At 43.9% G+C, this 16,977-nt stretch overlaps 1 protein-coding gene across 1 annotated transcript in view; it reads left to right on the top strand.

Annotated features, from left to right (window-relative positions):
- LOC108025214 (protein toll) overlaps positions 1-16,953 on the top strand; it is a 46,033-nt gene extending 29,080 nt beyond the window's left edge. The window contains exons 3-4 of the mRNA XM_017095561.3: positions 12,235-13,493; positions 13,636-16,953. Of these exons, the coding sequence (XP_016951050.1) occupies positions 12,274-13,493; positions 13,636-15,700 (3,285 nt within the window). The 5' untranslated portion in view covers positions 12,235-12,273 and the 3' untranslated portion in view covers positions 15,701-16,953. The remainder of the gene's footprint in view (positions 1-12,234; positions 13,494-13,635) is intronic.
- The last annotated feature ends 24 nt before the right edge of the window (positions 16,954-16,977 follow it).

The raw sequence follows: 16,977 nt of genomic DNA, 5'->3' as shown, positions 1-16,977 counted from the left end.
TTTTTCCTTTTTTGTGGTCTTCTGTTTAATTGAGCATAAAGCGTACTACAAATACAAATAAATTGCATTAAATAAATATGGGTAGACAAAGCGAAAAAAAACATTACAGAAATGAAAACCGCAATTATTTTCATAAATGGGCAGCGCCAACGAAAAAATAAAACTAGAAAAGCACTCGAAAAAGAGCACGAAGCACTTCTAAATTTTCAACACTTTGGCCAAAGAGTTCATAACTTTTCTCACTCACTGTCAGCCGCACAACAAAACACACGCCCCCACACACACAGACTCACACACCATGGCACACCCATTCTTAGCACTTGTTGTTACTTTTTTATTGCCACCACTTTTCTCGCTTTTTTTGCAAAATGCAAAATGCGAAAATGCATTGTGACAGCCATTTTTTTTTTAAATGTCAACAGGAGGAGCATAAAAAAGTACGTATACGCCACAAACACTTTGTCGCTGGTGTGTTGCATAAGGAAAAACACTTTTAAACATTTTCAGCGGCACTTTTATAGCCGTCTAAAACAAACGGGGCGGAGTGTGCAAAAAATGTCTGAAAAGCTTTACGCGGCGGCAACTATTAATATACTTCTGTTTTTCTGGCAGACGTGTGTGCGTGAGATGGGACTTACAAAGGGAAAATCTTTTCAGGCAATTACACAAGAGAAGTAGTTTTTTTTATCACTAGGTTGCGTAATAACTTATAGAAGTGACTAAAAGTAGGCAATGAAAAAGTTAAGTCATTAAAAATGTATTGTAGCACACTTTTAGGTGGTCGACTTTAAAATATTTGGAATGATATATTAAAAATATATATATAAACTGTTGGTTATATGATTATTTTTTATTACTTACTCACAAAACGGCTCACGAGTTCATCTCTAACTGCCATTCGCACCCACAACCCCCGATTGTCACCCGAAAAAACATAAAGAAGACACTTTACCCCCAGCAGCATGCAACACTCTAGCAATATATGGTTGCTCGAATACAATTTTTTGAGCTTAGCTGCAGTCTCGCCATTTTTTACCACATGCAACACAGTAGTTCTCCGAAATAGCAGACAAATTATGCGTTAAGGGTGCATCCCTGCGGCTCAAAAAGAGCTGAAGAATTTAATTAAATTTGCGCAAAGTTAGCAGAGGGCATGAAAAAACCAAACTGACTAGGGAAACTCTCCGGAAAAGCCGAGCACTGACAACCTAAAATGGCAAGAGTGAAAATTGCTGAAAAATGTTTAAATTTCGCACATGGTTTTCAATTCGACGCGCTGCTAGAGAGGCCAGCTTTAGAGCTCACTTAATTGGTTTTCAACAGGAAAAGCCACGGCTGGCCGCAAATTAAAATAAAAATGCTGGCCGAGCTAAAAACCAAAGGCCATCTGAAGAATAAGCAAAGTGTGGCTACGGCCATTCAAAATTTAAATTGCATTGCCAATTCGCCAGTCGCCCCATCGAATGCAGCCAAAGGACAAACAACACAATGCCGCGACGGCTTATTTGACTTTATGCAAATTGATTGCATAAATAATTTATGATTAAGGATCGGGCAATAATTTGCCAATTTAAATGCACAATTAGTTTAATTGATGCGCTGTCACACGCCCACCAAAAAAAGCACAAACGAAACAAAAAAAATCGCGGAATAAACACACACCCGTCAAATTGCTACAATCCGAGCGAAACAAACTCGACGACTCTGTATTTGACAAATAAATAATAAAATGTTTATTTCCATTTCGAAAATGTTGCCATGTTGACAGGCCGGCCAGTACATAATTATGCAAAATTCAGCACCAGCGCCAAGCTTCGGCTACAGCTACAGCTCCAGTGCAAATAAATAAATAAAATAAAGTTCCAAACAAGCGAGTGCAATTAAAATTAAAAATTAACAAAATATTTTTGCCAGCATCATAATCGCACACACATAGCCACATAAAATTAACACCCGCACATGCAGGGCATCGAGTTAAAGCTCATTAAATTTGCATTTGCATACGAAATACATAGTTTCAACACCTCCCCAGCTCGGCCAAAAAATAAAACAAGCCCACACCATTCTGGCCTTCTTAGCCAGAAAATATAAATTTTAACGAAAAACCAATTAATGCAGCCAAGCGGCCTGGCTGGCTGCTCCTGATGGTGCTCGTCCTGCAACCGAAATGTTTTCTATATATGCATAAATATGTAAATGTACAAAATTCTATGTGATTTACCATCAAATTATTTTTCGGTTGGGTTTTCACGTCATTCCGGCTAAAATTCCCAGCCAACAATTATGCTAAATATTTGTGTGCTTATGCCAGCTGCCGTTTGAAATATTAAAGTCTAATTAAAAGGAAATTACCAGTCGGTATTCCTCATAATTAATTGCTTTAAAATGGTGGACTTACTTGTGATTTCAGATGAATCAAGAAAGGCCTCGACTATTAGATACCCTTTACTCAGCTAAAGATAGTGCGAGAGAGATGGATATTTATTTGCTTATAACATTTTAAAGAATAGTTTGAATTAAACCATTTTTAAAATGTAAATGACTACTGACAATAAGAACAAAATACAATTTACACTTTTATAAAATACTGAGAAATGTGGAAACTAGAAAGGTTTAAGGGCTAAGAGCTTTTGAGTGACCGTGACACCGCGCTGAAACAACTCTACGGGTAACTAAAATTCCAGATTACCCTTAAATCAGGGAAAATTGAGGGAAAATTGAGGGAAATTCCACACTGACACCCTTTCAACCTTCAACCTTGCACAGTCTTCCATCAGAAGTTTTTATTTACTTATGTTCTTTATGCACTTTCCACTGACTCTGACTCGTTTTCCCCGTGGAACGTTCATTAAGTTCGAGTGTTGGTCACAAACGTTGCGCATAAAGTGCACTTTGCGAATTCGCGCATTTTTATGACAAGATTTCAGCTTTTCATTTTCATTTGAAACCAAAAGGCCACGCAACTCCCCGACGCCCACACTCGCCACCTATTAAGGCTGTAACGAAATTTTTTATTTACTTTCTTTTATTTGCACTTTGATTTAATGGCCATAAAAATGCGGGGCGAAGGAGCAACGAGAACGCGCGTGCATAAAAATCACAAGGCACGCTGTGAATTTTAATACAACGCTGCGTATACGTAATGATTTCACTTCGGTCGTCGCCATTTTGATTTTTCATTTGGCTGTTGTTGCTGCTGTTGCTGTTACTATAACTACCATCAGGCGAATAACTGCTGACTTTAATTCTCCCTTTTTTCACCCTGCAATTGAAACATGAAATTGCATTTATTGTGCGGCAACAATGCAAACAGGACTCCGTTCTGACAGGGTCCTGGAAAACTGCCTTGTGACACTCCCCCAAAAAGTAGGCAGTGATTTTTGATTTATCACCACAATGCCGCACACGCATGAGTGTGTGCTTGCCCCAGGGCATCGACATCGGCGTATAAATATAATAAATACTTATGTACATAAATTGAAATGAAGTGCCAGGCACTTTTGTGACCATTTCAGAGATTTTAATCTTTATTTATCGCCGTTGCGGCGGGCATTGTCCTCAGGGCTCATCCGGCGCTTTTGCGGCTATTGGTGAAATTTATGTTAAGCAGCGATGCCTCTCAGCTTTCTCTGATAAATGTTTATAACTGTATAAACGCATTTATGCAATACATCAGCACACATGTCCCTTTTAAATGTTAATCAAAGCGGCAGCCCAAATCTATCAATATTTATACATATTTAATACCCGGCCCCGGAGGCCAGAGATAAAAATATGAACAAATCTAGACCATATAACAATAAATAACCAAAATCTGAAATGGGCACAAAAAACGCCAAAATCGTATGGTTTCGAGAGCCGACAATGAAGGACAATCAATACTTTTTTCTGGCCGCTGCAAAACCAAGTCGGACATTCATCGGATGTGGTGACGGTTTGTCTGTCTGTCGTCCTCTCGTCCTCTCGTCCTGCATGTCCTGTGTGCGCCACTCGTTGCATAAAGCAATCAGTGCAAATATACACACAAAATTGTGCCCTTACAAATAAATATTGCATTGGGATCAAGCCTGTCACAGATAACTCTATTCACATGGAATGATTTTCGTTTTTTCGGGTCTGAAAAAGCGGAAGTGTAACGCGGAAATGTGTTTTGTGTTTGCCCACAAAAACTGTGCTTCTTATGCCAACTAAAAGCATGATTTTACACCTGAAAATTTGCATAAAAAATGTAGTTAAAAAATCCATTTAAAAAATTGTCAATTAGCTTATGCATACAACATTTTCAATCAATTAGATTGCCAAATTAAATACTTCTCTGTTAAAATATGAATTTATTGTGTTTCTTTTGTTTAATTTAATTAATATAAAAAAATTTAAATATATTTTCTTATCATTTAATCACCTCTAGCCTGAATATGTTATACGCATTTCTCCGATAAAAGTATTAAACTAATTAATTTTGAACTAGATTAAATACATTTCCAACCCCTTAGTTTTACCAATCACTTCTAGTTGCAAAATCTTCCATCCGTTTCCCCGAGAAAAGTGTTAAAGTTTTCCGTCGCCCAGCTAAGAGCAATTGGCGCCAACGAAACTGGCTAAAGTGTCTTAATTATCGATGCAACTCTAGGTTTTCCGTCTGTGGCCAAAAATTGATGGCCCCCTCCTTCGAAACCCAACCGAGGAGGAAGGCACCCCGACCAAAAGCGGAGCAATAACCAGAGCTTAAATGGCCAGCAGAACAGCGGGGTCGTATGCGTTTATTTATAACAAGCGCAAAATGTGCACAATTAGCGCTATATATGGCATCATCGGGCTTTGGAGGGGATACAGCCAAGGCAGGCAGGCCTTTTAGGGCCCCCGCTTCCATAGAACTTTAAAAGTGACTCACATTTCGAACGGAAGGCGAGCTGCGAAGGGAGTTGGGCTGGCGAATTAAGCTGCAAATTATGAGGGCCGGCAAATAAATGGAGACGACAGGCAGAATAAATAGAAATCAGGAAAGCATAAAAATGCCCAGCGAGACAGCGAGATGAGATGGAGACGAAGCGAAAGCCAAAGTTTGAATGCAGCGCTGCGAAAAATTAAGTAGTTGGGGCTCGCTTCGGTTCGCTTTGGCTAGGAGAACCTGTCCCCCGGAAAGATGGAAGACAGGCCAGAGAGCTGGGAACCTGGGGACTCCTCCATCGCCTCGTAATTGAAGTGTACGCGTGCGTCCCCTGGCAATCGGACCTGGCCACTTGGCCTCACTTGGCGGATTGTCGGTGGGTTGGCCATGGCCAAATGGGTTTGGTTGGGTTGGCCGGCCAGCATTATGCTGTATTATTTACAATATGAGGGCCTGCTGCCACTGGGATACATGCCCGCACATTCGCGATTACCCATGGCATTGCTGGCCCATAAAATGCTGTTTAAACGAACGCCGGTCGAGCGTGCAATGGACGACATTTTCATTTACGATGCCAGCGGCTCAAGGAGCCGAGGCCAAATTGAATGCCGACTGGGTGTCTATTATTTTATTTCTATTCTGCCGGCAGTCGCCCGCTCCCCAGCCCCAGAAGAGTGGAGCAAACGCAGGGCAGGATGTGGTTGAGTGGAGGATGAGTAACAGACCCCATCCACCCATCCAGTTGTTTATTTATGTGATGGACTGTGCGTGTGTGGAAGTTGCAGATAAATTTACTTAGCTGCCCCGAGGAGAAGAGAAGCGCTCCAGTTGAGCAACTCTGCCGGAGCTTAAGGAAATGACAAGCTGCAAGTGGAAGAGTGGACTTGGCCCGGGAGATTGATGGTGCCGGGATAATGTAGCGAGGCAGCGGGCGAGGAGCTGGCCAAGATGGGTCCCACCTTTGTCCTCCCACACGGAAAGAAAGAATATGTTCTTGGGAACTTGTATTTTGAAATGCATATTATGGTTATATATCTTACTCCATATTTTTAGGGGACTTTAGGGATTTTTATTCATTTTTTTATGATATCTAAAAAATTAGGGAAATACATCATTTTCATAGCATTTTAAATAGGTAAATAAAAAAATAAAAATAAATTCATGTCCAAGACCAAAAACTTCCTTAGAAGATTTTGCATGACATGTGAAAGCTGTCCATTTAGCATATTTAATTTCTTTGTGTATGCTCTTGAGCTTGTGTGCAGTGCGTCATCGCCTGGCGAGTGGAAATCAATTTACGTTAAATGTTTGCCCATCCACCGAATCTAAACACGGCCAGCCACATCAACCTGGGCTGACAGGATGTGGGCTAAGTGAGCCAAGGAGGAGCGATGGATTGGAGGAGGAGCAGTCGACCGCAGTGTATCCATTTGAGTGACTTTGGGGGCTGGGCTGTGGACGAGATCGGGGCTCGAGCCACGAGAGCAAACAATCGACCACTGGCGCTTCTGCGTTTTCCGTGGCTGGCAAACAACTGGCTGTGCGGCAAAACATCATCAACATCATCATCGCCGTCGTATCCCCATCGACCTGGCCAACGACAATGGGGCCTATTAAACTTGAATGCGTCACGCATGCTTGCCGGTTCTTTTGCCTCAAGAGCTGTTGCCTCCTCGAACTCTTGAATCGCCCCTCCTCCTCCTCCTCCTCGGCTTTCAGTTTTCCATGGGCTCAACAAGTTTTTGCATTTGTCTCGGGCACGAGCGCATTATGCTAAAAACTTTGCGCAAAACTTCGGGACGACAACATGATTAACAGACAAATGACATTACAAAGCCTTTCACTTGGCGACTTCTCCCCACTTTGGAGGGGGCTAAAAAAAAAAGACAAAAAAGAACTGCATCATCGCCCTGCTGCCTTTCTATTTCCCAGACAATGAGCTGGCTTTCAGCGAGATCTGAAGAGGAGGCCCTTTGCGAATATATACCCACCCGTATAGAGTGTGTGTGGGGGGGGCTGTTTTGGGGGCTGGGGGGAATTCGCAAATCAGGTCTTAACCCCTTTTCTTTCATCTGCTTAGCTGTCTTCTGTCTGCCGTAACTTGAACTTTCAGTGAGCCGTGCAGCTGGCAAGAGTAATGAGCGAGCGAGTATCTTATGGATTTGTCGCTGACTTTGAAGTCCGCTTTTTGTTCGCTCTGGCTGTTCGCCTCTGAAAACTTGAGCCCCGCTCTTCGGGTGCATTTACTAATAGAAATTTTAAATTTAAATGCCAGCATTTCTTGCACTCATCTACTCATCGCCTCAACTCGCCCTGCCCCCGGCGGTTTGCACTTAACGCAAAGGCGTTACAGCGTAAGCAGCTTCGAGATATTTTCAATTCACTGCCGCCCGAGTACTTTCGAGTTATGTATCCGAAGTCATCTCATCCTCTTCTACTACTTCTCCGTTTGCCCCTGGAATTTTGATGCGCTTTGGCGAAAATTCTGCAGAAAGTGTAAGCCATAAATAATGAAAGCGGACTTAATGTATTCATCCGTAAGGATGTCTTAACCTTGCGATGTTTGTGCATAATTAGCTGGAGCCTGCAACTGGGGAGTAATTCCAGGAAGATGTTCTACATTTATCACTGGCTTTTCATTAGGCACAAGGCAATAAGTATTAATTGCAAGTTGTTATTTATGAGGGGTTTCCCAGAAGTCTTTGTACAGCTTCCATTCAAAAAGATTCTTTTTGAAGTGATTTGCTTGGGCTTGGTGATCCCGATTTTGTCCAGACTTCGTCTTTTTTATTTTTTTTTTACAAAATTCGATATATTTTTCATCAATATAAATATTTTTTTCAAAATTTGAAAAGGCAACCCTAGCATGATTTGTTTAAGTTAGGTGACCCCGATTCTTTGCCCAGGTCCTCTGTCTTGCCTTGTTTTGTGTTTTTTGAAAGTCTTTTTATAATTTTCGTCAAAATAAACCACATATTTTTAATGTGGAAAAGGCAAACAAGAATTTCTAGACCTAGAACGACTTTATTGATTTTGCTGACCCCGAATTCAAGATAATTGACTATTTTTTTATTATTTCTTGAGTTTAACATATTTTTTACGTTTTCTACTTCCACATACTAAGTCCCCCATTCAATTGTCTTAGGGCCAACACATTGCCAATCACACATGGAACAAGTTCCAATTTTGCGATATTAAGACCCGCTTAGGGACTCTCCACACGCCGCCCCCGCAAAACATCTTGAGATGGAGTGCAGCACACAGATGTTTACTTAAAGCTTCGGTTTGGCAATACATTGGCCCATCTGGCTGGCTATATAAACATGTCTCGGCTGCCTGTTCACCGAAGTGTTGGAGGCGATGCCTGTAAAACCAGAAACATGGGGCCAAAGACTTGCAAAAGTTTTTGGGGGAATTGAAATCCTTTGGCAAACAACCAAGGGGAGTACTCTGCACACACACACACGCATTGGAAGGGGGGAAAATGAAACATTGCCAGCAGTGCAGTGGGATACAAAAACCGCACTTGGCCAGACTTTCCGTTTCCTAGGAAATGCTGGGAAATGGAAAATGGTCGAATGAGTGGGGGGGTCTCCTCCCCTTACTACAACCGTACTTCACATGCGTGTAAGAACTTTTCTGAAGCATTTGTAAGTTTTTAATAAGAAATTGTTTAACAACTTGTTCTGTTTTTTTCGTCCTTCGCTCTCTTTAGGAGTCTTTCACAGGCTGCTGCTGCTGTTGCTGCTGCCGCTTGGCAGAAATTGTAGTAATTAGTCATGTTGATTGATGAACGACGGCAATGTGTGTGCTACTGTGTTGTTTCACTCGTATTTCCCCTCCTGATATTGCAAAAATTAATTTAAAGGGCGAACAATATGTCAACGCCATTTAAACACTTTGGCATTTGCCGTAATCCCGACAGTCGAGCATTAAGAAAACTTAACCATTAAACGGGTGGCGGTGCAGGCATCCGGGAAAGCCAATTTTCCAAGAGCACACTGCGGGCGGTAGGACTATTAAACATCAGTCGGTGGTCGGGTGGTTGGGTGCTTGGGTGGCTGCATGGCTGGGGTCTTCCTTTTGGAGGAAGGCTTACAATGTGTGTGCTCCTTGGGTGGGCAATAAAAATCCAAGGTGGAAAAGCAAGGAGCCGGGAGGAACTTCCTAAACCCACACAACCTCATCATGCCATGCCTGCGGTTGTAATTTAGTGTGCCTAATGAATTTAGTACCGTTACATACCGGAAGTGAGCATGTGAGTGCAAAAATGCGCACTCGACTGGAATGTCTGTGAATCTCCATGGGGTGCGGGGGGTGTGTGTGTGTGTGGGTACTACGTGCTGGTATTGGGGTTTTCCCAGCTTTCCCCAGTATCCTGCGAGCCGTATGTGAAAATGTGTGAAAAATCTGCGCTCTGGCAAAACTTCGTTAACCTTTATTAACGACACGGAGCGTCTAATTAAACAAGACAAAATTTTAAATCGAGAGTAACGCTTGCTCAGGTATAGATGCACTGGGAAAAATAAGTTACTGAAAATAAATGTACAAAATCAAAATATTTAAAATTTTGAAATAAGGTAGAAACTATTGCATACAATGTGAGGCATATTAACTTTAAACATTTTATGTCACTAAATAAATAAATAATAATACAAAAATATAATACAAAATTTAGAATCAATGTATTAATTACAGTATTTTTCATATTTTTTGTCAATAAATAAAAAGAATTTCACATTAAAATCAAACACTAAAAACTTTTAAATAACCATAATTAGCAAATAAATTATTTTCCTATTTAAATTTAATTAAATCAGCAATAGATAGACAAATATGGGAATAGAATACAAATTTCTTAGGATTTACAAAGTTTTTTTTCGAATGTACCTCATGTAGGTTCATAATTTCCCAACATGTGTGTGCGTGTGAAATGAGCAATTATTTTTAATTGCCTAGCGGGATTAAATTGGGTGCCATGGCAGGATTCAATTAATTGGCAGGGCGCTTCTAAAAAGTTAACCAAGGCAAAAGGCAACACTTCTGGCCTGATTGCCCTGAGTAAATGTTGCCTGTTCCACTCGGAGGACTCGGCGATGGGCTGGGCGGCACTGGTTCCGCTCCAGGCGAGTTGTCAACAAACGGGGCACAATTCGCCCAGATTAGATTGCATAAACAAAACGCGCCCGGGATATCAATGCGGATTTGAGGAGGTTCCAGGTTTCAGGTTTCGAGGCTCCGAGGTTTCCGAGCTCCCAGGTTCCAGCTCGTTGCTGGATATTTACACGGCCAGCGTGGCATAAAAGCGAAAAGTAATTTTCCTAAGTGAATATAAATGTTTAAAATCTTGCCAAGAAAAGCAGCAGCAGCAGCAGCAAGAAAAGCAAACTGACTTGGCCAGAGAAAGAGGGAATTTAAAAGGCAAAACAGTGCGGGCGAAGGTAGTTTCGTTTGGGTTTACTCATTGGGTGCAAAAGTACTCAAAGTTTAATGGGAAATTGAAAATGGCCAGTTCAGGTGCCCAAAAAACAAGGTGTCGACTTTGGCTTCCACTGGTTTCTGGCCCAAACAAAGCGTGTCTATTTTGCCATCTAATAGCTTAAGGGGCCGCACTGCAGACTCAAGTCGATATCTGCAATCTGATGGCCGGCAAACACTTAGCACACACAATGCCTTCAATTTGCAATAACTATTAGCATAAGCATTCAGCAATATTTCGATAGACAAACACTTTGCAAAACAAATAACCTGTCTCTGGTTACTCGTCTTCATAAAATCTTGAAAAATCTTTAAAGTGTGCGAAAAGCACAGATGCAGTAGTTTTGGCCTGGTCCAAAATGTTGACCGAATTTGGCAAGCTAACAAAGCGCAGCTAAGGATTTTAAGGGGGCCGAAAATCAATATAATCTCTCCAGCCAGGGGCGAAATTTCATCATTGTTCGGCCCTAATTAATGAGGAAAAGTCACCAATTTGAAAATCAAATTACAGCGCGCATAATTAAATTGCCTTATCAAAATTTCATTCAAAAGCGTCTGTTTTCTGGGGGAGGCTGGCGGAAAAGAGGCTTCTTCCTTTTTCTAGATTTATTTTTGGGCAAAGGGACAGTTGACAGTAAATGCAATACGGCCTGGCCTAAAGTTGCCAATTTTAGGGAGCGACAGCTAAAAGGCCAAAAACTTTTAATTGAATTCCTTTCAAATTGTACGTAATGGGCACAATTAAATTGTCACCATCAGATTGAGAGGAAGACTCTTCAAGGAGCCGGATAGCCGAGGAGCGAGCTCAAGTTCTGGAGGAGAGCTTTGCTTTTGGCGCAAAATCTCGTATTATGCAGCACTCGAGCGCATGACAAATTCATTAAGTGCACAAAGAGCGTAAAGTGCCCCACTGTCCAGGCTGTGGCAAAAGGACGAAGGGAAGCGTTTTACAAAATTTTATACACTCCCTGACCGTAATTACACCACACACACACACACAGGGCGGGGAGTGGCCGGGATTACAGGGTATGCCAGGAGGAACAGTGGCCGGGCGTGGTTTCGAGGTGAGCCAACCATGAAATGCAACATGGCCCGGGAAGCGAGGAGCCCAGAGGATGTGTGTGCTTGTGCCATATTTATGCACGACTAGGTGTCGCCTGAATGTGTCCTTTTTGCTAACCAGCAGCAGTCGACGCGATTTTCCTCGCTCCCCATTTAAATTAAATTCATTTTTCGGCATATGCGTGCGCTGCTAATGAAATATTTTGAACGCCGGGCTGTCAAAAATTCTGACTCGCGCTTAATTAACTGTCCCTGATTAAGCCGCATTCAAGGGACTTTCGCCCAGCGCATACTCCATCAAGGAATGGCAAATGTTTGTGTAGCCCGCCTTCTTTCGCTCTCATATAATTACGAAAATGTTTTCACCGCCTCCGAGTCGCAGCCTTTTCATTACTTTTCGAACATTCGCTGTACAGCCTGTCATTATGATAATGACAAATGCGATAAAGTTTTCTTCAAACTCAACTGCTATTAGTTACGGGCCACTGAGGGAAAAGTATGTAACAGGCCAAGAACTTTAATTAACAAGGGGCAATATATAATATTTACCTAATTCCCTTCTCTTGGACTAAAAAACATGTTTGCAATATATATATCCTATATAAAACAAAAGGTTATGATACATAAATCTTTAAGAAAATAGATGCAAATACGTTAATGCTTATAAAAGAAATATTTCATTTCATAAAGCTTCATATCCTAGCTTCAGAAGACTTTCTTGATAATAAACTTATAATTATAGTTATTTTATTACCATGTGACTCAATATATTTCTAACAAACCCACTGTTTCTATCTCACTTTCAGTTATAAAAACACACAGGAGGACCATAGAAGGCAGCCACCATGAGTCGACTAAGGGCGGCTTCCGAGCTGGCGGTGCTCCTGGTGATCCTGCAACTCATCCACTGGCCTGGCAGTGAGGCAGTCTTCGGCAGGGACGCGTGCAACGAGATCAGCATCAAGGGTGCGTGCCAATGCTCACCCATCATGTCGGAGTACGAGATCGTCTGCCCGGCGTACTCGGAGAATCCCACCTTCAGACTGACCATCCAGCCCAACGACTATGTGCAGATCATGTGCAACCAGACGGACAGCAATGACTACCGGCAGCTGCCGGCGAAAGTGAGGATCGGCGAAGTGGACAGGGTGCAGATGAGGAGGTGTATGCTGCCCGGCCACGCGCCAGTGGCCAGCATTCTGGATTACCTGGGCATTGTGTCGCCCAAAACGCTGATCTTCGAGAGCGACAACCTGGGCATGAACATCACTCGCCAGCACTTGGATCGCTTGTACAGTCTCAAGCGCTTCCGGTTCACCACCCGTCGTCTGAACCATGTGCCAGCCAACCTGCTGACCAACATGAGGAATCTAAGCCACCTGGAACTGTGTGCCAACATTGAGGAGATGCCATCGCACATGTTTGACGGCCTGGAGAACCTGGAGTTCATCGAATTCGGTGGCAATAAGCTGAGGCAAATGCCGCGCGGCATTTTCAGCAAGATGCCCAAGCTGAAGCACCTGAATTTGTGGAGCAACGAGCTGCACAACCTCACCAAGCACGATTTCGAAGGTGCCACCTCGGTGGTGGGCATAGACATCCATGGCAATGGTATCGAGCAGCTGCCGCACGACGTCTTTGCCTACCTCACGAATCTCACGGATATCAATCTGAGCGCCAACGTCTTCCGCTCCCTGCCGGAGGGTCTTTTCGAGCACAACAAGCACCTGGTCGAGGTGCGTCTGATGAACAACCGTGTGAAACTTGACACTCTGCCCTCGCGGCTGTTTGCCAACCAGCCGGAGCTGAAGATCCTACGGCTGAGAGCCGACCTGGAAACGCTGCCGGGGGATCTCTTCGAGTTTTCCACACAGATCACGAACATCTCGCTGGAGGACAACCTGCTGAGCACACTGCCCGCCACTTTGCTGGAGCATCAGGTGAATCTCCTGAGCTTGGACTTGAGCAACAACAGGCTGACCCACTTGCCGGATTCGCTTTTTGAAAGCACCACAAATCTGGAGGATCTGCGTCTGGAAAACAACTTTCTCACCGACATAAGCAGGTAAATAGCACTCTTTTCAAAAGCTTTTAGTGAGCGGTTTATTAGAGTTACTGTTTAATTAAAATAAATTGTTTGAAAATGTTCCTTATATATAGACCATTTCTTTACTTTACTAATTATACCCTTTGTTTTTTACTTACAGCGATTTATTCAGCAGACTGGGCAAGCTGGTGACCCTGACCATGAGCAAAAATCGACTGCGAACCATCCACTCCGGCGCTTTTGATGGCACTAAAGGACTGCTCCACCTGCATTTAGACCACAACGATATTGACCTGCAGCAACCTCTGTTTGGCGCGGAGCTTCAGAGAGAGCTAAGCTCACCGTTTTCTCTAATGTCCAATCTGGTGACCCTAAACCTGCGCAACAACTCGATCATGTTCGTCTACGGAGACTGGGTCACAGCGCTGAAAAACTTGAGGGAACTGGACTTGAGTTACAACAAGATTAACTCGCTGGGCTATGAGGATCTGCAATTCCTTTCCAATAACAGGTTGCACGTCAACCTAACGCACAACAAGATACGCTATATCTCGCTGCACAAGGAGTATCCAGTGGATCCCAAGCATCCGGTTCACATAGACCTCAATGATAATCCGCTGGAGTGCACCTGCACGCTCCTCTGGTTCGTCCAGCTGATCAAGGGCGTCCACAGGCCGCAATATGCCAAGCATTTGAGCCTTCAGGCAGACCGACTCAACTGCAGTATGCCGAGCAATTTGAAGGACACTCCCGTGCGGCACTTGGACCCCAAGCTGCTGCTCTGTCCGCTGGACCAAACCGAGGATCCGCAGCAGCGGAAGTGTCCACTTGGCTGCGAGTGCATGGTGCGTACCTACGACAATGCCCTGGTAATAAAGAGCACTAGTGGCAACCTGACTCGTGTTCCCCGCCTGCCTGAGCTGCCCCAGAACCTGCACCTCATGGAACTGCACTTGGAGAACAACACCTTGCTCCGGCTGCCATCTGCCCAGACACCCGGCTATGCGAACGTGACCAGTCTGCATCTGGCTGGCAATAACCTCACGCACCTCGATGTGGAGCAACTGCCGCCGCATCTCACGCACCTGGATGTCAGCTGGAACCATCTGCAGAGTCTGAATGCCAGCGTTTTGGCCTTCCTGAATCGCACCATGAAGTGGCGCTCGATGAAGCTGTCGGGGAATCCCTGGATGTGCGACTGCGATGCCAAGCCACTGCTGCTCTTCACCCAGGACAATTTCGAGAGGATCGAGGATCGCAATGAGATGATGTGCATGGACGCCGAGGTACCCACGCGGATGGTGGAGCTGTCGACGAATGACATTTGTCCCGGCGAGAAGGGCGTCTACATCGCGCTGGCGGTGGTGATTGCTTTGACTGGCCTGCTGGCCGGTTTCACGGCAGCCCTGTACTACAAATACCAGACGGAGATCAAGATCTGGCTGTATGCCCACAACATGCTGCTGTGGCTGGTCACCGAGGAGGAGCTGGACAAGGACAAGAAGTTCGACGCCTTCATCTCGTACTCGCACAAGGACCAGAGCTTCATCGAGGACTATTTGGTGCCGCAGCTGGAGCACGGCCCCCAGAAGTTCCAGCTCTGCGTCCACGAGCGCGACTGGCTGGTCGGTGGTCATATTCCAGAGAACATCATGCGCTCTGTGGCGGATTCGAGGCGTACCATCATTGTGCTCAGCCAGAACTTCATCAAGTCGGAGTGGGCACGCCTGGAGTTCAGGGCAGCTCATCGATCAGCACTAAACGAGGGACGCTCCCGCATCATAGTGATCATCTACTCGGACATCGGGGATGTGGAGAAGCTGGACGAGGAGCTGAAGGCCTACCTCAAGATGAACACCTATCTGAAGTGGGGCGATCCGTGGTTCTGGGATAAGCTGCGATTCGCCCTGCCCCATCGCCGGCCCATGGGAAACATTGGCAACGGAGCGCTGATCAAGACGGCGCTGAAAGGTTCCACGGACGACAAGCTGGAGCTGATCAAGCCGTCGCCGGTGACGCCGCCGCTGACCACGCCGCCGGCGGAGGCCACCAAGAATCCGCTGGTGGCGCAGCTGAACGGGGTCACGCCGCATCCGGCCATCATGATTGCCAACGGCAAGAACGGACTGACGAATCTGTACACACCCAATGGCAAGTCGCACGTGAATGGCCACATCAACGGCGCCTTCATCATCAACACGAATGCCAAGCAGAGCGACGTATAGGACTGGGAGAAGGCGGAGCTGTTCCAGTTCGATCCCGACGATGAGCTATTGTTCCGTTGAGAGGAGAAGCCTCCCCGAACCACTGCCACTGCGATGGTGAGGCGGTAGAAGCACCCAGCTGAATGTAAAAAGTCTAGAGAATATTATCGATTTCTGCGTGTTTTTGGTCAAGTCGTCGTCCTCGCCGCCCCCTCCTAGGTTTAATTATCTTGCGCTTGTAGGAGCTCCGGGAAAAGTTAATGAAAATTTCAAATTTCCAATATTTCATGTGGCCTTTGTTAAAGAAAAATGAAAAACAAAAAATATATTAGTTTGAGGAGGGAACGAAAGAAGGAGGGACAAGCTAGTTTTACCACATCACTCTGTTTTAAGTGTTATATGTAAGCTTAACCTAGAAACCCTGTGCAGACTCTTGTAGACATACAAATCTCATTTATTTAGTAATTATTTGTACATTAGGATTACCCGAAGCTGCCGCATGCAAAACTGAGAATAGCTCGTAGTAACTTTTTGAATTGACCACTTTTGTTTACCATGTATTTTACTTTTGAACAGAATCTCAAGCGAACGAAGGAATCTGAGTTTTGAACAAACAGAGCTTTATTTCGAACTACCTACTTATTATTTGCTAGAACGCAGCCTACCACTAAGTAAACCCCTTGCAATACACCTATGACGTATCCAAATAGTAGCATAGACTCTGTAATTGTGAACTAACATAGCAAAAGCAGCCGAAATGGAAATACAAATTGCCTTCTTTGTATGTATGTATGTATGCTAGATATGTATAGCCTAAGGACCCATAATATTCGAATAAAATACACATAAAAACACCCCCACTCTGTACATAAGCTGGCTAAGAATTTCTGTACTTTCTCCAAAAACGTATCGCACCAGATTTCCTACTCACAAACAACTATCACGAATATCAATTGTAATCTCACGCCCATTTAAACGACGCTATATAAATAAGTACATACCGAGTACATACCCATTATCACGTCATCTACCAGACAATTAGGATAGCCCTTCATTCACACGAAGAAAGAATATCGTCTACGATACGTAAATGTAATTAAGCTAACGTATGTGTATATCGTCTAAGCTATAGATTGTCTCTGATATGTAATGCCTAAGGTACCTACAAATTTATGCAGACACACTCATCTACCCTGTAATGCATACGAGTAAATTAAATCTAATTGTATATGGAAAACACATACAACGCAAATAAAATATATTTTAAAAATGTATCCCTTGGAGTTCTTATTCAGAGG

Source organism: Drosophila biarmipes, chromosome 3R (assembly GCF_025231255.1).
Source record: "Drosophila biarmipes strain raj3 chromosome 3R, RU_DBia_V1.1, whole genome shotgun sequence".
Taxonomy (NCBI): Eukaryota; Metazoa; Arthropoda; class Insecta; order Diptera; family Drosophilidae; genus Drosophila; species Drosophila biarmipes.
This window is presented reverse-complemented; position numbering and strand designations above follow the sequence as displayed.